Raw genomic sequence first — 23,189 nt, 5'->3', positions numbered from 1 at the left:
TGTTCTGTTTTACTCGTCCCCTAGTAAAGCTTTGAAAAGTTTTGTCTTACTACAGGGAGCATGTTACATTTTATAACAGCAGTTCTGCACCTCTGAGACCTTGGGCCCTATTTAATCGATCTACATGCATGGTCTAAAGTGCATGGCGCAAGTGCATTTAGGGCGTGTCCAACTCAACAAAGGTTAAATGGTGCATAACCTGGGTGCTAAGTAAGGCGTAAAGGAGTTGTCTTTACACTATAAAATTAATTATAGTTGTGTTTTTGGCATAATATAAATTTAACCAAATAGGTGCATAGAAATTCATCAGAATGCAGGAAATGAAGTGTTTCCGTTGTGAATCTGTGTATGTAGGTGCATCTTACAATTTGAATAATGTGCCCTTTAAATAGCAGGAAAATACTACACCAGACTTTAGACTAGGTTTTGGTTGGTCAATGGTGCAATCGCTTTCTGCTGCCTCAAGATAACAATGTGCCTGACCACACCTCATTTTGAGACCAACACGCCCATTGGTGCACAGATTGTACATTGTACATTTGGAAGGAGGTTAAAAACTGACATGGCCATTTAAACAGGGGTCCCTTGACCTCTGACCTCAAGATATGTAAATGGGTTCTATGGGTACCCACGAGTCTCCCCTTCACAGACATGCCCACTTTATGATAATCACATGCAGTTTGGGGCAAGTCATAGTCAAGTCAGCACACTCACACACTGACAGCTGTTGTTGCCTATTGGGCTTGAGTTTGTCATGTTATGATTTAAGCATATTTTGTATGCTAAATGTAGTACCTGTGAGGGTTTATGTATAATATTTGTCATTGTTTTGTGTTGTTGATTGATTTCCAATAATAAATATATACATATGTTTGCATAAAGCAGCATATTTACCCACTCCCATGTTGATAAGAGTATTAAATACTTGATAAATCTCCCTTTGAGGTACATTTTGAACAGATAAAAAAATTTGTGATTAATTTGCAATTAATCGCAATTTACCATGGACAATCATCCAATTAATCATGATTCAATATTTTAATCGATTGACAGCCCTAATTTCAAGGCTTTAGTAAGTTAGAGTAGACTGTGTCTCCACAACACATGTAGGCCTGCAGTGCTTGAAGTGTGCTGAAAGAACTGACCCTTGGATGAACCTAGCTGTTGACCCATGTTAATATGTTTTTTCCTGAAGACCTTTGCCAGGCCTTGGATTCGCATTTTTTAAGAGTTTTGGAGCAGGAATGCTTGGACGTCAAATATACTGCAAATGTTATGCATTGAAACTTGTTTTGCTTTGAGATTTGAGAGTGAAGATCAGCACACCTGATTTTAAAGCTCATAAAGTTTAGTGGCCATGACCACCGTAATAATAAACAGTTTGAGGAAGGGAGGGAAAACCAGGGATCCTAACCTCTTAACAGAGCAATGTTGGCGTAAGATTTACTGAGATAAAATGATAATTTCCCTGCTGCTTACCATCCCCCTTAACAAATTTCAACCGATCCCCCACAGCTCTCAGTGGTCTTGAGAAGTCTTCATGAGAAAGTTGTCCCTGTACAGATTTTACACCTCCCCGTACACCCCCCTCCACTCCTCTTCTCCTCTCCCATCATTCCCCTCATTGTCATGGTAATGGGCTCCATCGTGCGTGACCAAAACGGTCAACTTAATTGATGAAAAAGAGATCACCAAGATGGGAGTGGAGAGGGGGTTTGCATATATCAGACATGAGGGATTTTCATTCACTGAAGGCTTTAAGGAATACATTACGACACTTGAAGACACTTGAAGAAGACTATCGGTGGGTTTGCGGCTCTCATGTAATGTTTGGCATGACTCAACATCCACAAGTAGCAACTCACAGCTGTTTGCTCAATCAAGAACATGCACACTTAAACACGCACGATCGTAGTTCTGTATCAGAGACTAGAGGAGAGGGACTTGTTAGTGTGGTCACACTCTGATAACTTCACTTTGTTGCACCTGCAAGTCTGAATCGTGTGTTCCCATACAATGAGCCAGACTCTAAAAGCTGATTGGACTTTTCTGTCTTCTTCAAGTCTTCGACATGGGGCAATACATATACTTTTATGTGAGTTATTCATAAATCTATAAACGGTATATTCATTGCTTTTAAAAGATAAGACTGGTGATATTCTATAGATGTCATTGTCAATGAATCACAGAATGAAAGGACAACAGTGGGTTTGTCCGTCTCTCAAAAATGTCTGACTTTCCTTCCCGGTCTGTGGCACTCAGCCCCGTTCCCATTGGGATTCATTCAAAACAAACAAAACACAATCATTCAAAGTTTTGTCAAGATCATACTAAGTAACTGAAAGTTGCATTTATTTTATTTGGTTCATTTATTTGTTCCCTGATGTCATGTGACAGCAGTGGCACCGTCAGCTACTGCCATGGACCACACAGTGAAGGACAAAGACACTAAGCGAGCATTGAATATTGTAGTTCTCAGCCAACACTTGATTCATCAGTCCTCATCTGATGAGATCATCGACAAAGCTGGAAAAGTTTGCCTTAGAATAACAGGAGTTGTGTGTATTTCTCTAACTCAACGTGTTTCTCCCTGAAATATGCTGTATTTTAGGGCTGGGTTACACTAGAAAAGAAGTGGTTCATACAACATGTTGACCATGCCGGAAATGAAAAGTGTTTATAGTTGTTCCAAATGGCCACACCGGAGCGCAGGTGGAAAGCTGGCCATTGTTGTGAGGGAGACACAATATTGTTTAAATATGGGGATAATAACCACGCACAGTCTCTCCTGGAAGACATTCATAGTGTTGCACTCGGTCGTATACACGGAAAGTGACAGAAATAGTTGTGTGACAAATGAAAAAAGAGATGGTGTGAAGTGGGTGTGAAGAGGTGTCGGGGGAGGGAATTTCCGAACGAAGCTTTTTGACCATCTGACAAACACTTCTGATGAAATATTCTGGCAACTTCAGGGGTGTCAAAACTGGCATATAATGGCTGTGGGATGTCGACAATTGGAAAACACTTTATGTTAAGTTATGATAATGATGGAGTCTTTGTGAGCAGTTTTAGTGAATATTAGAGCATTTGCAAAAAGGTAAATATAATATGCTGAACAGTTAAAATTCTGATGCAATATCGCTCAGAGCACAGACTGCTCATATTTGCCTTTTCAAATATTCAACAAGACTTCTTACTAACTCGTTATCAAATACTGTTTGCAAAACCATTTGAGCATTATAAAAATGTTTGATCTGTGGCCAAGCTTTATTTGAATACAGCCGACAGACTAGCCTGCTAGCAGTGTTGGACAGGTGCTGTGGAGAGGCAGGTGTGTGTCTGTGTGGTGCTTTGAAGGCTTAGATGGCAGCTCACCTTTCTGTGGCGAGGGTAGAGTTTCAACAAAAGGCGTCTGCCAACTGCGCCTTCCAATGAATAACATTAAGGTGAAGAAAATGAGATTGAGCATAGATGAGAGAGAAAACAACTGATATTGGGTGTGTCATGCTGTATTCAGTGTAATTGAGCTTAACAATAACTCTCTAAATCAAACCTACGTGACAGACGGTTCTATTTCCGGATGAACTTGCTTCAACAAGGCTGCAACATTTATCATCATCTTATTTTACATGACCATTTTTAAAAATGTCAGAACTTACATCGTATTTGTGTTATTAACATAATGGTATATAGAAGCATAAAGGGTCAGTCCATGCAAATCATAACAAAAAGAAGAAAACAAGTTATCTCACTTATTGCTTGTGGTATCTTGCAGATAGTTTTGTTTTCATCTACTAAAGTTTGTGATATACATTAAGATGTATGAGATCAGATTTCTGCTACCACCCTGATACAATGATGATGATCAGAATTTGACTTGTGGTGCTCACAACACTGAAACATGACATTTGAAAAACTCAACTCCAGCATGTCTTCCCAGAAACGTTGTACAAATAATTCACAGGATAATTATACAACATCTTTCATTAAAAATGTACCTTTTTTTTGCATTTTGGGGGAACTGACCTTTTGAAAACACTAGATTTGACATTTGTCTCAGAAGATACAAATATTACTGTAACAGTGTTATTTGCTATTTATTATTGAAACTATGTAGGGAGGCAGTTGTGTGCACAATGTGACATTTTCAAATTACTTGTTTTGTCTGACAGAAAACCAAAAGATGAAAGATATTCACATAGGAAAAGACGAGAAGAAAATCCTCACAATTCAGAATATGGATCCAGAGATATTTATATTTATTATTTAAATATTTTCTGTTTATCGACTGATCGATTAGTCAACTGATTTGATTAGTCGAATGTTTCGACCTGATCTTCAATGGGGCAGAAATATAGTTGTAACGTTGCCTTTTCTCTGCCTGGTATGCTCTCTCTTCTTACATTATGAGAACGAGCTCAGGCAAAGTGACCGTCTTAATCTGTCGTCAGCAGTGATGCTTCAGTGGCTGAGCTCGCTGGGTGTTTTCTATCAGGTCTTGTGTCATCAACCTGTCTGAGACATCTCACAAAACGACCGCGTCTATTCCTGACCGCTGGGAGTCTACAGTTCAGTGACTGTGTCTCTGCTTTGCATGCTCACTGTGCAGGTAGTCAAGTCAGTCAGTGTGTGTGTGTGGTTTTGGGTGACCCTTGGCATTCCTGTCATTCCCCTGGTACCTGGGAACTGGCCTGTTCTCCTTCAACAGAGTATTTTTAGGTCCTGAGAAGCAGCTGTCTGTGTCTCTGTCTGCACAGACGGCCCGGCTGTCTGTTGACTGAAAAATGTGGTGAGGCTCAAGACATGACACGATCTATTTGTAATAGTTCTGCCTCTGTCAGGCTCTTTTTGGGATTATGAAGACTTAAGTTAACACAAGTGTAGGTTTGTGTGATTGAAATAGTGATGGGTGTGAGGTGTTGCTGTAGTCTGTGTTAAATCTGTGTAGCTGCAGGGTAGGCAGCTTTTCTCTAAACAACAACCCGGCGCTGTGGTTTTCTCACATTTTACTGAGTCATGTTGGCCTGTGCTCGACAAATATACAGCAAACAGCGAGGTAATTTCCAGTGTAGTGCAGCAGGATGTTATTGTGAAACGTCAGCAAAAACACATGATCTGTCAGTTTGGTCCCTCTAAAATTCATCACAGCCAGCCATTGAACCAAAAGCAACAAAATGCCAAATGCTTATGAGAGAAGAACATAAATGGTCCTTTGGTTTTGTGATATTTACCGACATTTAAACTGTCACATTTTACATTTAGAGTGCCATGTTGTGCATCAGATACCCAAGGTTACCAAGCGAGCACTGAATAAATATGATGGCTTAGCCCAACCTCGAAATGCTTCTTAAATGTGTAAATGTAGAAGGTCTCGTATTGATGTCAGTGTTGATAAAAAATATCTATTTCCTGCAGTTTATGATTTTTTTCCAACTCTAAACAGAATTAAAAGCTGGTTTCATATGAATGTTTGCAGTGCCGTAAGTGTTTGTTGAATGTGACTAATAATGAAATGTTTCCCGGGCGCCACTGAAGAGTCTGACTGACTGTCTTTTACAGGAATATCAGTGGCAAGATGTAATAAGGCTTAAACTCAAAACGAATGTGATATTGTTGCACTGAAGCACCAACTGACGTCCCTCTCTAACTTTCTAATGTTGGTTTGATGTTCCTCGTTTGGGTGCTAACAGACAGTGTGTGTGTGTTTTTATTTCTACCTTGGCAGGGGGAGAAAAATGCCGGCTTTGACGTGCTCTACCACAACATGAAGCATGGCCAGCTGGCAACCAAGGAGCTAGCCGAGTTTGTCCGTGAGAGGTAAGGTTTGTGTGTATTTGTGAATATCTGTGTGGGAGGTGGCGCTAGTGAGAAATTCTACATTCTTGACTTGGAAGGAAACACGCGGCTGTGCCAAGGTTGGGTGAAATGCTCCGAGATGATAAATGAACTGTTTGGGATTTCATCTCTCACTGTATCTATAAGAAGGTGTTTCAAAGTCCTGTCAGAGAAGACTTTAACAAGTCTTTCTTTGTTAAAACTGCCGGTCGTCCCTCTCCGCTCTGATCTCTGGTCCCCGTCCTCACTACTGTGCTACTTTTGAAACACACACACAAGCCTGAAAAGGTGGCTTATCTCTCGCCATCAGATGTAAACATTATATCCACATTTGCAACTGCTGGGTTTAAATAATCTGAATTATTATTATTTATTTTTATTTTTGTATTTTCACCTTTATTTGACAGAGGGCAAATGTAGAAATGGGGGAGAGAGAGAGAGGCGTATGACCTGCAACAAAGGTCCCAAGGACGGGATCGAACCCGCGTCGTTGCGGATATATGTACGCTGTAACTACACGCTGTGCCGAGGCTTCAAAGCTTGTAGCAGGAAGTTTTCTATGAACTGCATATCAAGGTTGTATCATTTTAGACCGATGACGCCCAAAGCCGAAACACAGTTGAGAAATTATTGTTCCTGAATAAAAACTAGTAAAGACCCCTCTACATCATTTTCCCATAGCTACACCACTGAACAAACACTCATATTGCCCCTCCTGGCATCATTATGTTATGATACAGTTATTGACTAAAGGATTCATTTAAATACGTTTGATGCATTACTCACCAGACAATAATCGTTAATATACAGTTATGTTATACAATCATGGTATACTTTGCAGAAAATAGACACTATTGATATAAATGGATTAGCCTACATGGAAATACATTTGTTTTCATTGTTAACAGTCATTATTCTGAAGCCTTTACTGGTGCAAAATACAGTAGTATCCTATATCACAGATCACACGGTTGAGATCATCTGTAATATATCTGCTTGTTTTACACTCTTTGACCAACAGCTGGGTTTGTGTGCACATGAAGCCTCGGGAATGAACCCTTTTGCGAACCAATTTGCTGGAAAGCTTCATGAAGCTTCATCTTGCCATCGCTAGCTGTAACCACTCAGCTACCAAGACGCTCCAATCTGAATTATTTTAATCAAATTGAAAGGGGCCTTTTCTCTTGTAACGTTAAAAGTGAAACATAGTGTTTGAAAATATTAACAAGCGTGTATGTAAGCTACGCAGCCAAACAAGGATATGTTAGAACTAAATAACAGTCTGATCTTGTGTTTTTCCTTATCACACTTGTAATGAACTAGCTGTACTCTGCTATACAAGAGCAACACTTCTTCTTTATTTTCATGCTTTTTTCATGATTCATAAATTGATGATGATGTTGATTTTTTGCGCTTTAGCCTCGATCTTTTAACACGATATCATGTATGTTGCCTTCAGGTGCATATATAAGACCCTTTTTACAATATTTTCCTTTTAAAAAGAGTCAGCTGGAAACATGAAAACGTCAGCCAGAGATGGCGTTTTCAACCAACTCATTAAGCTGACATTAGCTTATTTAGCTTATACAGCTGATTAAATCTGCTAGCAGCAGGTGTTATGTCTGCCCGCAACATTGACATTAGCTGGCTAGAAACGAGGAGCCTGATTTTGTTCACTGCTGTCTGAAATCAAGAACCAAGTTTTTTAAGAAAATACTTAGAATTAAAATTTTGTGAAATACATAAATGGTGTGTGAGAACTGAAAGCGTGACATGCTTACCAGTAGTACCTAAGGGGAGCAGTCAATTACCTAATTAAAATTGTCCTCTCAAAGTGGGTAGTTTAGTTGTATTGAATACTCTGTCCTCTAATTAGGATCTTATCAGTGAGTAAATTGGGGGTAGTAATGAGGTTCCCACAGGAGTTTATGCTCTCACAGCTGGAAGTCAAAGAGCGCTCTGTCAGACCGGTGATATAATCCTGACATTGATTCAGCGCCTGTGCACATTCCTCGCAGGGGGAAATTCACTTATCTGCTCGGACAGCAGCAGACAACAAATCGGCACTCAGGAAATGAAATAGGGCCACTGCGGCTAAAATAGCGTGTGATCCCGTAGGATGGAGGAAAGGCAATTGTTTTGATAAATTTCCTCTATCTTTCTCTCCGCCACTTGCCTTTAAGGTCGTTTTGATATAAGACACCATATAAAACACTCAGTTAAAGTACCACAACAACTCCAACGGCAAGGTTTCTCTGTCACTGCATGTTATATCGACTGCAGTGAGTCACCCTGGTACTCAGTTTAATGGAGATGTATTGCTGCTTCTTGTTAGCGGGGCACTATTGATAGTGGGGAGACGATAGACATCAGGCTTTGAGTGGTGCTGAGACATGAGTTTAGGGTTGATTAATGTAGCAGCAAACAACTATTTGCTATGTAAAGATATAGAGGAATAATGTCTACCTGAGCAGAGGTCGAAGTCACTCTCCCTCTGTGTGTGTTGTAATCCGAGCTTCTCCTTGCTTTGTTGACATCGCCGGGCCGGTTGCAAATTCCTTTTAGTGCATGTGAGCGTGCCCCACTGGGTAGCTCACGGCCGCTGCTCTGCACTGCGCTCATACGACCGGTTATAGTTGACAACGTCGTCCCGACCAAGGGCGTTGTCACAGAAGCGTAGCACCTACCCTCCGGTTCCCCCCCAGGTTAACACTGTTAGCTCTTTCAGTATTGTTGTTGTTGTTTTCAACGTTAGTGCTGTTAACACCATAAGCTGTGAGCCGCCAGTTCAGCCGTCACCATGTTGAGATCCATGAGGAGGCAATAGAAATGCTCCCAATCTCACATTTGGCACCTTTAATCAATTACTGTACAGACAGATAATTAATCAGCAACTATTTTGATAATCAATGAATAATTTCAGTCATTTTTAAAGCAAAAAAGGCATTGAAACATTCTCTAGTTCTAACTTTTCTTTGTCTTATATGATAGTAAACGTAATATCTTTGGGTTTTGTACTGTTTATCGGACAAAACGAAGCGTTATAGCCGCTTTGAATACATTTGTAGTTTGGAGTCAGTGTGCAGGTGTTGTTCATTTGTATATAGACTAATAAAGAATTTGAAGACATCGCTTTGGGCTTACTAAAGTAAAAATATACTGTTATTGAAAATGAAAAAAAAACAACAATAAATATAATTGAAATTGAAAATAATTGTTCGCCCTTCTTGTGATCCAATTTGAGTTGTGATGGTCTGTTTGTTTATGACTTTCAGTAGCAGCTAGTTGTTCTGTTCACCCTCAGGATATTTGGATCAATGCTCCTTCCTTCTTTCTCTTCAGGGTCTACAGATGATGGTTATTAAAGTTTTATGCTCAGCCTTGCAAAACAGGTCCATTAATCATTTAACTTTGGCTTATTGCAACATTTACCCAACACTGGTGAAAATGAATCTTTATCTGGTCGACTCTGATGGTGGATGCGCAGAGTTTGGGCCAGAGTAAGCTCTAAGTAGGGAACATAACATATGAGGTCATTAGCAGAGGCAATAGCCTTGTGAGGAAGTGCTATTGGAGTACATTACATTCACCAGCCTAACAGTTATTTAGAATAATTTACATTTTAAAGAACGCACACAACATTACTCTTCCTGGCGTGTTACTGTCAACTTAGACTTTAGTAGAGAAACAAAAAGAAGGAGACGTGCATCTCCTGACCTGCTGCACACACAAACACACACACAAGTTATTGTATTGGTGTTCTGCTAATTATAATGTGTGCTTGTTTTTGCAGTGCTGCTGTTGAGGAGACTTACTCCAAATCAATGAACAAACTGGCTAAGATGGCCGGCAACGGGAGTCCACTGGGGTGAGTACCACCATATAAACACAGGACAGAACAGCAACTTCACCTAATAGCCATTCCTCATCCCCTTATGGTTAACTTTATACCGTTGGAAGGTGTTTGTTACTGTAATTATACATGAAATGGTCATATGGCTGCATATGAGATATGAATGAGTACCATCTGCATCACCAAATGTTCATATTTATGATTAAAATAAAGCCCTCTCCGCTATTTAGCCTGTGTGGTTTAATTATTATTATTATTTTTATGCATGCTTCATGCTTGTGTATGTATTTCCTAGGACTTTCGCTCCCATGTGGGATGTGTTCAGGGTGTCTTCAGACAAACTGGCCCTCTGCCACCTCGAGCTGATGAGGAAGATGAACGATCTCATCCGGGACATCAACAAGTACGGAGACGAGCAGGTCAAAATTCACCGCAAGGTACGCACCTGGGATGAGGATGCTTTACCACTATCCTGGCAAAACACTGTCTGATTTGTGTATATGTGTGTGTTTCTGTGAAGATAGACTTGTGTATTTTGTCATTGCTTGCCCTTCATCGAGCCTCTGTCATCCTGATCTAATTTACCTCACAGAAAATCACGTTACTGTCTTCTCCCTTCATGGCAATTGCTGCAGTTCCCTTTAAAGTACAATTATGATCTGTACAAGATGTCCGTGTGTTGTCTTTTTCTTTGTGTGTGTCTGTGTGGATATCACCCAGACAAAGGAGGAGATGGTGGGGACAGTGGAGGCGGTGCAGGCGCTGCAGGTTCAGAGCGGCCACCTTCAGAAGTCAAAGGAGGGTTACCACGCCAAGGGTTTGGAGCTGGACCGGCTCAGGAAGGAGGGAGCGCCCCAGAAAGAACTGGAGAAAGTTAGACACCACTTTCTCTATTTTCAAGATTGTTTCCAGATTTAACCAGAACAGAAGCTAATCAAGTGTCCTATGAAAGAAAAGAAGAGGGTTGATTAACACAAATTGGGGGAAAAAAAGACGCTTGTGTCTAGCCTTGCAGATAGTTTTAGTTTTATTTGTTCAGGTTTTAAGATATCTGTCTCTGAGATATCTGCCTCAACCCCAATTCAATGAAAGTGAAATAATTTAGCAGCTGCATCTCTTTCCAAAAAACATGTCGCACATACCCCGAACAATTCACAGACTTAAAAAGTCTAAGAAGAAGTAGTGAAGGATCACTGTGCTCACTCTTCTTTACTCTGTGTGTTTAAATCTTTAATTAAAAATAGGGCTGTCAATCGATGAAAAAATGTAATCATGATTAATCATATGATTGTCCATAGTTAATCAGGAATAATTGTGATTAATCGCATATTTTTCATCTGTTCGCAATTTGCGTCAACGCGTTATAGAAATTAGTTGCGTTAATGCGTTCTTATCACATTAACTTTGACAGCCCTAATTAAAAGTATATTCAAGTCCAGAGCTACTCCATGTGTCTCTCAGTGCATCTTGTGGACAACTGGAAGTGAATTAGAACTTGACAGATTCAGTGTCCTGCATCAGTATCTCTCAGTAAGCTCTGGGATGTCGTGTTATTATTGTCTGTCTTGTGACCCTATAATCCATCATACGCTTGTTTGTTGTTTTCCATTCATGAGACAAGAGTGTCTGTTATATTGAGGTTAAATTAATTAGATTCATCCCGTCTTGACAATCACTGAAAACAACATTTCCTAACTGGTCTGCTCTTCGACGACAGCTCTGTGAATAAATAGCCGTTCTTGTTTTGAAGGTAGCGTCTGAATACTGAATGGAGTAGTTGTAATCACGGGCAGAAATTGTTCTCATTCACTCACTAAGCTATTCATTTTCATTTCAGGTTTGTGAATGAGAGTCTATAGCTAAAGGCCATCATTTTCCTTTTCCTTTTATTTCTCACTAGGCGGAGCTGAAGTCTAAGAAAGCGGCTGAGTCATTTGCGTTGTGCATCGAGAAGTACAACCGCGTGGGAGGAGAGTTTGAGCAGAAGATGAGCGAGTCCTCCCAGGTCAGCTCTGACTCCAGCTGGGCCGAGGGCCACTTTTTTCTCTGTCTCTCTCCCACCCTCTGATGTGGTGTCTTATGCATTTCTTCTTCTCTTGGGCTTTATCTTTCTCTGTATCTCCCTGACTCACCCTCTCCGTAACCTCCCACCACACAAGAACTCCATCTTATCCTTTCGTTTATTTTCCTCTCATGCCTTTCCCAAAAATGGAAACCTCAACCCCCGACTCCTAAACACCCACCCGCTCGAACACGCATGCACATCCTGCCCCTCATTACCTTTAATCACTGCCTCCACACTGCCATGGTTACTGCTGCTGTTTCCATGGAAATCTTCAACAAACCCCAATGAGTGTCTGTGTTTTACATTTGAAATGATGACTGAAATCCTTGTGACCAATTATTTCTTCTAATAGCTTTGGGGGAGGGAGATTCGCTCATTATTATGAAGGGGTATGTTGTTCCTGGGAGAAAAAAACGTGTCAAAAGATCCAAGAAAAAATGGAGGCAAACCAAATCAATAACAGATCAGTAAATGAGAGACTAAGATGCTTTTTATCAAACATAAAACTAGAGGAGATCACAAGATAAATTCTCTTAAGGGCACTTCCACGCCTGTAGTCTTTAAGATTTGGTCCAGTTGTGTTCATACTGGCTTTTTTAGAAACGAACCAAGAGCTGTAAACATTAAGTCATACAGACCAACAGGTAACTCATTAGCCGTGTTCCCATTTAAATATTTTATGCACACTTTGAAGTACCGCATTAGGAAAGCTGTATGGAAACGTCAAAATTCAATAAAACTTTCTCAATTGCATAAAAGTGTTTACGCTCGCTTGAGGTGTTTTTTGTCGAAAAATAGTTGATGTGCTAAATGGATTATAGAAACGCCTCTGCCGAATGAATTCTGACATTTAATTTGCACGACTCATCAGGTGTTTCTGCTGTCGCCGTCTTCCCAGATATTCCGATAACGCGTGAATGCTTGTCTTTGTCTCCAGACAGCATTAAACATGGCCATGAAAGATTAATTAAAACTTGCCCAATTGAAACAAATTCCTGAAGACCTCTTCATTTCTCCCTCACAGATGGGTTGGCGACAGTTCAGAAAGGAGACGGTGCACTGAGAGTCCGTTTCCTGTATCTGTGTCATGTGGGTTTTCATATGGGTTTTTGTCCTGAGTCTATTAACTCCAATGGGAGAAGTGAAGTGAACACAGATTATGACTGATTCGTTTGCCCCATAGTCACCGCAGTAAATATTGGACCACATACCTTTGAACATTCTGACACTGAAATGGCATTTTTCAGACCGACAAATCAGGAGGAAATGAACTTTGTTCGATACCGTTCTCTGTCTCCGCAACACACTCTCGTGAGATCTGGCAACTAACATTCGAACGCCCTAGCTAACTAATTTTCATTATAGCCTTACGTAGCCCATAGTGCCAACTTCTGAGGAAACTACACTGTAGTCGAGGTTATTCGCTCCAAACCAGTTGATGCAAGTGCGCCGAATTCGCATTACTTTTTTTGCGACATTTCAAAAGTTTGCTTAAAAATCGCTTCACACTTGAATGTAAACACGGCTATTGATTGGACAGTTTTGGCGAAATGGACCCATGCAGGGGAATCTAATGCCAGTGACTGATCGCAAGTTATGCTGCCCATTAGTGCACCCTTATGAGTATAAATATCTTCTATGGTGCTCGCAAAGAACTCATACATGACTGAACATCTTACTGGGAAAATTCATCAAATTCAGAGTGTAATAATACAGAAAACTTAGAGTATTATAACATCTCCCCACAGTGCAGCAGAGCTGAGATGTGGTGGCCTCCAAATGTGGCAGAAAAATTAAGACTCGTCTGAAACTACAGACAAGTCTTAAATACTGGCCCCTGGAGCCGTGCCACATGGCAGATGGGAATGAAGTGCCCTGCTGAAGGCCGACAGCAGTTGCGAAGAGCCAGCGGAGAATGTTTTATGTTTGCACTTTCTGCCCAGTTAATTGGAGGAAAGAAACTGGCAAACTCACTGCTCACAAATTCACTGCTCAAACATTAGCCAATGGCGCTATATCAAGACAATTCCCCTGAACCAGACAGCGACAAATGAGCTGGCTGAATTAAAAGCAGGATCAGACTTAAATACTAAATCCTCTCAAATTACTGCTGGTTTAAAGTCCTGGCAACGCGGAGCCTCTTCTGCTGGCTGACTGCCTCTCTGTAGCTAATCCTGAATCCTAAGCTTTCACTTTATGCATATAAGTGAAGTTTAAAGTTTCTGTTTTTGATGGCTGATTTCTGTCTGATTTTGATTCTGGTTATATTTCTAAAAGTTGCATTTATTTGTTTTTATTAAGAGACAAAAAAAACCAGTAACAGTCACAGCAATAAACATTAATAAAACATACTAAAAACAAACAAAACCAAAACATCTGCCTGAACAGACGGCGTCATGTCAATAAACATATCCCGCACATCATAAAGCTTATTAGAAATAAACAAGATAAACAAAACCTTATTTCTCATAAACAATTTCATGGCATTATTTTGTTGAAAACTGGAAAATCAGCTTCCTGTCAGTATAATTACTGGAAAAGTAGCATTTCAGTGGAGTTTTAGGATTTCACATGGTAACAGTTTTCTGTTTTCTTGATCATGATGTGTGTGTGTGTGTACATGTGTGTTTGTGAGCAGAGGTTTCAGGAAATCGACGAAGTCCACCTGCGGCAGATGAAACAGCTGATCAAAGGATACTCCCACTCCATTGAGGACACCCATGTTCAAGTGGGACAGGTGTGTTGTAGACACTAAACACTGCACTGATGACAGAGCAGCATTACTCTCCACCAAAGATATAATGTTTTCTTTATTCTATATACTTTTATAAAAACTTTTTTTCTCATATTGAAATTAAAAGGAGTAGCGTCCATCTCAGCGTGTCATAATTTAGGACCCAAAAGTAAAACTACTCTTGTGTCATGTGAATCATGTACCAACAGTTTTTTCTTTTCTTTCATCAGGCAATGATTAGAGTAATGTTTAGATAAAGTTCAGTGGGATAACTTGTAGGGGTGGGAATCATGAGAGGCCCCATGATACAATATTATCACGATACTGAAGTCATGATACGATTTTATTGTGATTTTAAACATTTTGCGATTTTTTTTTTTTTTTTTTTTTGCAAATTATGCAGTTTGTCAACATCTGTTTTATCTAATAAGATACAGTTTTCTCTCTGTTCATCTCAGAGTTTCCATTCACATATGTGAGGTCAGAGGTCAAGGGACCCCTTTGAAAATGGCCATGCCACTTTTTCCTCGCCAAAATGTAGCTTTACTGTAGAGCGTTATTTAGCGTTCTGAAAGACAGAATAGTGGCCGGGCCGGGTTGTTAAGAGGTTAATAGATCATATGATAAAAGATCGATACTTGACGTCCATGTATCAATATAACATTGCCACGCAAAATATTGCTATGCTGTATCGATTTTTTTCTCCCCATCCCTAATTACTTGGCACAACAATGGAACCCTGGTCAGATGGTCAGGCATTTGCAATTGTAGTTTTGTTCCTCCTGTTGCATGATTGATGACCATTTCTGAATATTATGAACAATATCAGCAACATTTCAGTTTCAAATTGAACATTACCATCCACCAAGACTCTAGTGTCTACTGAGGGTAATCAAAAGTTACAGCAGCACAACAGTTTCATGCTCATGTTCACCAACAGTACACTTGAGATCAAAAGGCATTTTATTTTAAAGATGCATACATTAAGCTTAATGCATCGTTACATCCTGTAGGACTCAATTACAACACAGGTAAAAGTGAATTAAAAGTATATATCCTACTATATTCAACTATTTTCTAATATTAAAAGCTCTTTAAAGGATAAATAATCATTGTGCTCTGCTGCAGGTCCACGAGGAATTCAAGCAGAATGTGGAAAACATCGGCATCGATAACCTCATCCAGAAGTTTGCGGAGCTGAAGGGCACGGGCAAAGACAGGCCAGGTACAGTTCAGCTCACCAGGAGGAGTTTTTGGCTTGTTTCCAGTAGGAGTGAAATAAACACACAAATTCAATCAGCAGCTTACATAACAATAAAAATGTGAATACATCCACACTGAAAACAGAAATGTGGAGGTGGAATAATTCATAGTGACAAAATACAACAATGAGTGAGTGGTTCAACTACATGCATATATTTGTGTTTGTTTGTTTTCTGAATGTTTTTTATTCTCATCAAACCGCCTGACGTCTGCAGCTCTGGTTGGTTTTGAGGAGTACATGACAGCTTTAGCACCAGAAGGTGGGAAGAAGAGTCGGGCAAAAGCCTTCAGGATCCCCGGCCTCGGCAAGCGGGACAAGGAACCCGACTCTACGTGAGTGTGCGCTCAAATACACACACTGATCTTCTGTAATTGAATCTTCGTTCTTTGCTACTGGCTACTGTCTGAGTTACTACTGCATAATGAAAACAAAATACATCTATGTGTTTTTCTTATTTGCAGAGACTCGGCTGTGACGGAGACAGCCGTAAGTAGCAGATATATTTCACACCCAAACACTCCAGCTCCAAAACCACTGACTCAATTATCAGTCCTGTCTGACTCCTGAAGCTGCAGTTATCCCTGCAGACAAATGTGTTTTGTGTGTGTGTTTTTTTGGGGGGTGGGGGGTGGAAAGAGAGTCGTATACAAGTGTGTGTTTGTGGAAGAAGATGAGCGGGAAATCATGAGTCTGTGTCATAATGACATGACTGACGGTGTGGGGTTTCCCAGGTTTATTCTGGTACTTCTGAGAAGAGGTTTTTGAGATACTTTGGCAGCGACAGGGGAAGTGCGTAACTGCCTTCAACAGTATGTATGTATGTTTGTGTGTGTGTGTGTGAGTGTGTGAAAGGGCTTTGGGCACTGCCATATAACAGCCTGATGTCGAAGAGGAGAGTAAACAGCAGATCACAAGGCCATTGATGCTGCTATTTTACACTTTCAAGGGCATTAGGTTTCTGACTGTAGTAGTAATGTTAGCAGAGGTCACTTTAAAACATGTTGCATAAGAATATATACACACTAACACTGCCCATTAACCTTATAGATTCAACATTATAATAGTTATTATTAAACGAAAAATCTGCAAAAGTTGCATTAATACTGATGCTTATTTTCTTCTATATTTAAAAAAAAAAAGTACAATATTAGTGGGAAGTTAGTCCAGAAAACAAGCTTTGGATCATAATAGTGTTCTAATTGCTAAAAAAATATATCGTTAAGGGCGCCCCGGTAGCTCAGGTTGCGCCATGTACTAATGCTACGTTCACAGTACGAGCAACAAAAGTAACAAAACGGCCAGCGTGGCCAGCGACATTATCGACAAGTTGTTGTTGAAGTGTTATTCATGCAGTCGTTGACGTAGTTGTGTTGTTAAAGGGACTATTTGTAACTTTCAGAAATGCTTCTTAACAGCGACACCTGTGGCCGGAAAATCAACGAAAGTCAGCGTCGGGCTCGCGCTTGCTCGCTCTAAATATACCTGAACGAGCATCGCTCAAAACAGTGAGGTGACACACGTCAGCTAAAAGCACAATATCACTCTATATTTCAGCTGCTTGGCAGTAATGTTAGCTGACCAGACGAAGGTCTCTCCATGAACATGATTTAGATCTGATCCTAGTGTTGGCTTTTCCGCGCCGAGGCAGCGGGAGACACGCTCCAGAGACACCGGCACCCGGTCGGTAACGAGATGACAACGTAACTCTCTGCAGAGTCCTGTCACTTTACAAGACAAGGAAAACCTCTCTTTTGGTCTGGAGGAGCTGCAGCAGTTATTTCTGCCCAAACGTCCACTCTACATTCACTAGATAGTCTCAGAGCTAAATGAACTCTTCTGCAGTGTGGAGTGAGCGCGTGTTCACGTCTAGAGGTGGAGCGAGCTGAGCGAGAACGCGCGCACTGTCTGAGTCGAGGCGAGCAGGCAGAGGAGGATAGGCAGCGGCTACACGCGAACGCGCATATACGAGTGCACATGTGTCCCGACCCGGTACATTTATACGCTTAAAAAGTTACAAGAAGTCCCTTTAAATAGCACTGGGAACTGACCGACGGCATTTTTTCTTTTTTTGACAAAACGCAACATGGTTACCTTTTATGTGCAGTGTCGTCAGTTTGTAGCTTCATGTCACCAGCTTCCATTGAAAATTACCTGTAGAATGTTGCAGTGTCGCTAATAGTGTGAACACAGCTTAAGGCTGAGTTCATACCTCTGCGGCCCAGTTGAATCCATCCCGCGGCCCTATGCTGCATGTCGTCACCTTTCCGTTCTGTCTTCGGCTGTTCTATCAAATGAAAGCGCCCAAAAAATAAAGTTATTGAATATCTTTCCCAATAAAAATTCATAAGCATATTTTCCAAACTAAGGGTTGTATTACGACAATGAGGAGACCATTGATGTGTGAAGTCATTTTGGTGGTACTACACTGTATAATACTGAAGTTATGGAATATTTTTGTAGCATCTCTTTTCGGCTTTGCACTTTGTAGACGGTCCCTGACCACTCGTCCCACAGCCGGCTGCGCATTGAGACCAATGTTGTGTGTCCAGCTCGGACACAGCTCGGAAGATGTAGTAGTAGTAGTAGTAGTAGTAGTAGTAGTAGTAGTAGTAGTAGTAGTAGTAGTAGTAGTAGTATAAAGGGCGACAAGAGGCTAGGGTTTGAGTCCCATGAGATGCCTATTTTTACACTTTGTTGACTTATTATTTTCTGTTTTCAGTCACAGTTTGATTAGGTTTATGCAAAAAAAAAAAATACTTGGTTATGTTTAGGAAAAATATGCATATAGTACATATATACATACACTATCTAATGTGTGCCCGGGTCGGGTGCAAATAATATTGTTGACTACTGAAAAAATATCAATGTCTACAGTTACACTCGTCACGTCAACTTGACCTACTGAGAACTGTTTACTGAAATCAGATCTAATCAAACACCATCTGTATGTGTCCACACTCGGTCTAAAAATAACTGCTCCCACGTTGGCTGGATTGTAAATCAGGCCTCCCTCATGTCTTATTTTGAAGATCATATGACCACAGCTGACGTGTAACCAGACATCCCGGCTCAAAGAAATGATTTAAATCAAAGTGAAAGCACACTTGCAGCTTTAGCACACCGCTTTGTTTGACCTGTTGGGTATAACAGTTGTCGTAGTTAGTCACTGACTCACACCTTCATATTGGTAGCGTCTGTTTATTCACTCACACACACAAACTCTGATAGAAAGCTCTCAGTGGTTCATGTAGGCTGCAGTGCTGAGTTACACAGTATGACAAAGCACTTCTGTGTGTCAGATATGAGGCTCAAGTGCCATTTGTCTCTATGTTGCTGATCCAGCTGGTATCTGACTCCCTCTCTTTCCCTCTCTCCCTGTGCGGTGTGTGTGCGTGTGTGTGTGTGTGTTTGCACATGTTCCCGTTCTTATAGAATTCACCCCTGGAAGTAGACGATGAGGGATTTGTCATCCGAGCTGACAGCACACACAATGATATCCTTTTTTCTGCTCACACATGTTCCGCCAGGATAATTCACCAAACATGAAAACTTCCAACCGGGATGAATACTTTATGTTGGCATTGTATTTTTCTATGTATCATTTAGTCTGTAAAATATTAACAAATATCATAAGTGATGTTTCAAAACAGCTTATTTACTGGTGGCCTTAGTTAGTCTGTCCGGGGACCTTTATTGCATTTAATTTCCCATCTTTTTACCCCCATTTGCTGTCGTCTTTCTACCATAACGCTCTAATAACGGTATAAAAACTAAGCCTTCCAAAATAAATACATTTAAAAAAATGCCTACTTAGTTTGACCGACAGCCAAAAGTATTCAGTTATATGAACAAGACAAAATAAGCACCTCTTCCCATTTCTGAAGCTGATATTTGGTATTTTTACTTAATATATTACAATAATTTTTAATAAATTAAATCTGGATCTTAAAGGTTCTTTATACGATATCCAGCAAACAGCTATTTGCTATGTAAAAATATAGAGGAGTAATGTCTACCTGAGCAGAGGATGAAGTCACTCTCCCTCTCTGTGTGTTGTATTCCGAGCTTCTCTGTGCCGGCTAAGCTGATGCCATGTTGAGAGCTGTGCGGAGATAATAGAAGTGCTCCCAATCTTGCATTTAGCACCTTTAATGTTGATTTCCTGTTGGTTGACTAATTGCTAAACTTATCATTAACCATATCTGTACTGAGCTATCACAAACATATAAAACACACCATCTGTTGAATGGAAACGAACCACAGTTGGAAGCAGAGTTGTAAAAACACAGTTTGTCTTCTTTAAATTCACTTAATTTGGAAACTAAGACTAAAGATGTCTGAAGGATACCACAAACTTGTCACCTTCACATGACGCAGTTTGCACCAAATTAAACTTCACGAAACTGCTGAATAGACTCTAAAATGTCCCCTAACTGAGATGGAGGTGTTTTTAAATGAAGTGTAATCAGAAGGTTGGAGGTGAGAGGTGGGTTTAACCAATTTCTTCACACAAACGGCCACATTCATGGCCTCCTTAACTGTAGAGCTCAAGACCGTTATAAAGGTCTCTCTCTTATTTGTTGACGAGGTAAACGTCTGCATGGGATATGAATGAATTGTCCTCCCTAACCTAACACTCCGTGTCCCGACTCTCCAGCCCTGATCCGTTTATCAGGAGCAGCTCTCAGTCCTGACAGCTTCGAGATAACAACTCTTACTGACTTTGTCATTCCCCTCATCGAGCCCCCCGTTTGCTCAGAATAAATGGTTCACATTCATCAAGCGCCTTCATGCTGCACACGTCCCTCAGTTTCTTTGAATCTTCTAATAAACGCACCTCACATGAGGTGACGCAACACGTCCACATGCAGCAGAGTGCAGTCCAAACACAGAGGAAGGGGAGGTGACTTTCACTGGAGGGGTGATGGTGCGGCAGGAAGTGGCGGTTTGGCTGTTTGAAGATCTGCAGCCCTCACCTCCCGCACACTCTGCCGTGCTTCTGCCTCTATTTGTGTTTTGCATATCTGTCTGTGTTGCACTGCACTCTGCTCGCCTGCATTTAATCAATCTTACAGTGGATCAAAATGACTCTTTGCTCTTCAAGGAAGACACAGCAAATAGTAATATTCACCGATGACCAGGGGTAATAAAACTTGCACCCGCTGTTTGTAATGTACTAGTACTCCCATGTATTCGGTCTCATATTAGTTTTATTTTTGAATAGTGTTCTCATTGGAGGTATTGAGTATGCTGAAGCCTAATTGACAGTATTTTACAACTGCTTTTAATTTTTCATTCTTCTTAATCTTAATTTTGTCCTAAAAAGCTCACAAAATTCGACGGCTCACGTTACCGCAGTCTTGGAAAGGGAGGAGTGAGCGGAGGGGTACTCAGTTGGTTGCAATCTGCAATCACACCACTAGATGCCACCAAATCCTACACACTGTACCTTTAAGAGTTTTGCAGAATGAAACTCTGTAGTGAAAAATGAGCCAAAACAATCGTAAAATACTGTAACGTCATCCAGAGAAGGGCCATGTCTTTGATTTCGCCAAACATCACTTTTCATTCCCTGTTTACAGTGTGAGCTTGTTCTCCTTGACCATCCTCTCTTTCTGTACGCTGCTCTGAGGAGAAGGAGAACAACTTTTACTCCAGTGACTCAGACTTCGATGACGAGGAGCCCAAGAAGTTCCACATCCAGATCAGACCGGTCGCCAGCAACAATCGCAGTAACTCCGCCGCCACAGAGATAGAGCTGAAAGCCACCGTCGGGGCGCTCACTCTGCCACCCAACAGAGGAGTCCGGCAACAGGTTTGGTTTTTGTTTTGGTGTTTCTGTCATGTCCTGTAGGTTTTCAGGATCCCTCTGAAGACATGAGCTTTTTTTCCCAAAATGTATAAATCCTAAACTGTGAGTTAAATATTCTTAATCCAGATTCCCCTTACCTGGCTATTTCCTGAGCTACTTTCATTCCCTGAAGAAGATATATTTACCTCAAATACTGTGTCCTCAAGGTCGAGAAGAAATCTCCATGCTCAAATCTAAACCTGTCCTAAATGACTAGAAAGGAAAAGGAAGTCAGATTTGACATGCTTAAGGATAACCCTGACAATATTATATATTTTTTTTTATTGTCAACCATTCCGATAGAAAAACCAAACCAACAAGTAGTTGATCATACTAACAAGTTTTGTCTGTGTAGCTAAAGCCCGATACATCTTATTCATCAACTTGTTGTCCAACAACTATTAATTATTTTACTGTTCCACTGGGAGACATGTTCCTTCATTACGATAAACATGAGTGCTGTAGATTATTCTGAGCCCTGCTGCTGTAAATACCCCGAGTGTGTGTTAATTTGAAGCTGAAAATAACCCTGAACCAGCACTATTTATTCCTGTTTGACTAACTAAAATCTACAGTGTCCTGCTGTTTTAGGGAATTACTTCTGTCTTCATCAGTAGGGACCAGTGGGCTTAAAGCACAGCACCATGGACAGAGTTATGGTTTTTTTTGACAATCAGAAACGTATAGAATAACACCATCCTTTTCTTTCACATGAGTCCACTGTATTTACCAATGCTGTCCCCTTCTCTTGACTTTCAGGTGTCAGTCAAACGACATCTCTCCAGTAAGTCCAGTGTGTCTTAATGTTTAAGTTAATGTTTGTTAATGTGCAACAAATGTCTTTCCTGCACCGTAAAGCAATGGGAAATATGTCGTATGTTGTAGTCTATGTTGTGTACTATATTTTATGTGTGTCTCTGCAGGAAACTCAAGTACTGCAGGAGGTCGATCAGAAGAAGGCGAAGGTGCCTCCCACAGGGGTGAGTCTGATTTTAGTCTCTATTTTTCCATATCTATCTGTCTGTCTGTCAAGCTCTTCTTTTTTATATTTCTTATAGAGCTGAATCGATTAGTTGATTAATAGATGAATCAATCAACAAAAAATTACAATGGAAATTGGGCCCTTTTTTTTTTTTTTTTTACTATTTTCTTACGTTCTATAGACCAACAGATGAATTGATTATTAAGAAAATAATCTGTTGAAAATATTTATTAGTTGCAGCCTTAATTTTGTACCAATCTGTACTGCAAAAGATTGTCATCAATCATCCAGTGTTAAAGTCTGTCATGATACCTGTAATGGAGGTTGGAAGTTTCTTTCCTTTCATTTGTTTGTGGTTTAAATTTGAAACGGATGAAAACCATTTCTCACACGCGCTACCACACAACCACATCTGTGGGATTTAAGTGATTATTCCTTCCTGCAGCATCTCTCTACCTCCAGCCTGTGTAACCTCAATGTTTCCCTCTAGACAGAAAATCGCTTCATTGGCTGACCTTGCATGAACAGCCACCCTCCATTAGTCACAGCCGGCCCTCTGCTCGTGCTCCACAGCATGTTTTATCACAGAGAGGTTCGTTAGCCGC

The 23,189-nt window shown here is 40.6% G+C and overlaps 1 protein-coding gene across 1 annotated transcript in view; it reads left to right on the top strand.

Annotated features, from left to right (window-relative positions):
- The window catches only part of fcho1 (FCH and mu domain containing endocytic adaptor 1), a 67,358-nt gene that overhangs the window by 26,705 nt on the left and 17,464 nt on the right, over nt 1-23,189 (top strand). Inside the window, exons 3-15 of the mRNA XM_074634854.1 lie at nt 5,726-5,817; nt 9,629-9,703; nt 9,984-10,125; nt 10,409-10,561; nt 11,589-11,693; nt 14,392-14,490; nt 15,616-15,712; nt 15,966-16,083; nt 16,213-16,237; nt 19,184-19,244; nt 21,373-21,566; nt 22,362-22,386; nt 22,526-22,582. Coding sequence (XP_074490955.1) covers nt 5,726-5,817; nt 9,629-9,703; nt 9,984-10,125; nt 10,409-10,561; nt 11,589-11,693; nt 14,392-14,490; nt 15,616-15,712; nt 15,966-16,083; nt 16,213-16,237; nt 19,184-19,244; nt 21,373-21,566; nt 22,362-22,386; nt 22,526-22,582 — 1,243 coding nt within the window. The remainder of the gene's footprint in view (nt 1-5,725; nt 5,818-9,628; nt 9,704-9,983; nt 10,126-10,408; nt 10,562-11,588; nt 11,694-14,391; nt 14,491-15,615; nt 15,713-15,965; nt 16,084-16,212; nt 16,238-19,183; nt 19,245-21,372; nt 21,567-22,361; nt 22,387-22,525; nt 22,583-23,189) is intronic.

This window comes from Sebastes fasciatus, chromosome 5 (assembly GCF_043250625.1).
Source record: "Sebastes fasciatus isolate fSebFas1 chromosome 5, fSebFas1.pri, whole genome shotgun sequence".
Taxonomy (NCBI): Eukaryota; Metazoa; Chordata; class Actinopteri; order Perciformes; family Sebastidae; genus Sebastes; species Sebastes fasciatus.
This window is presented reverse-complemented; position numbering and strand designations above follow the sequence as displayed.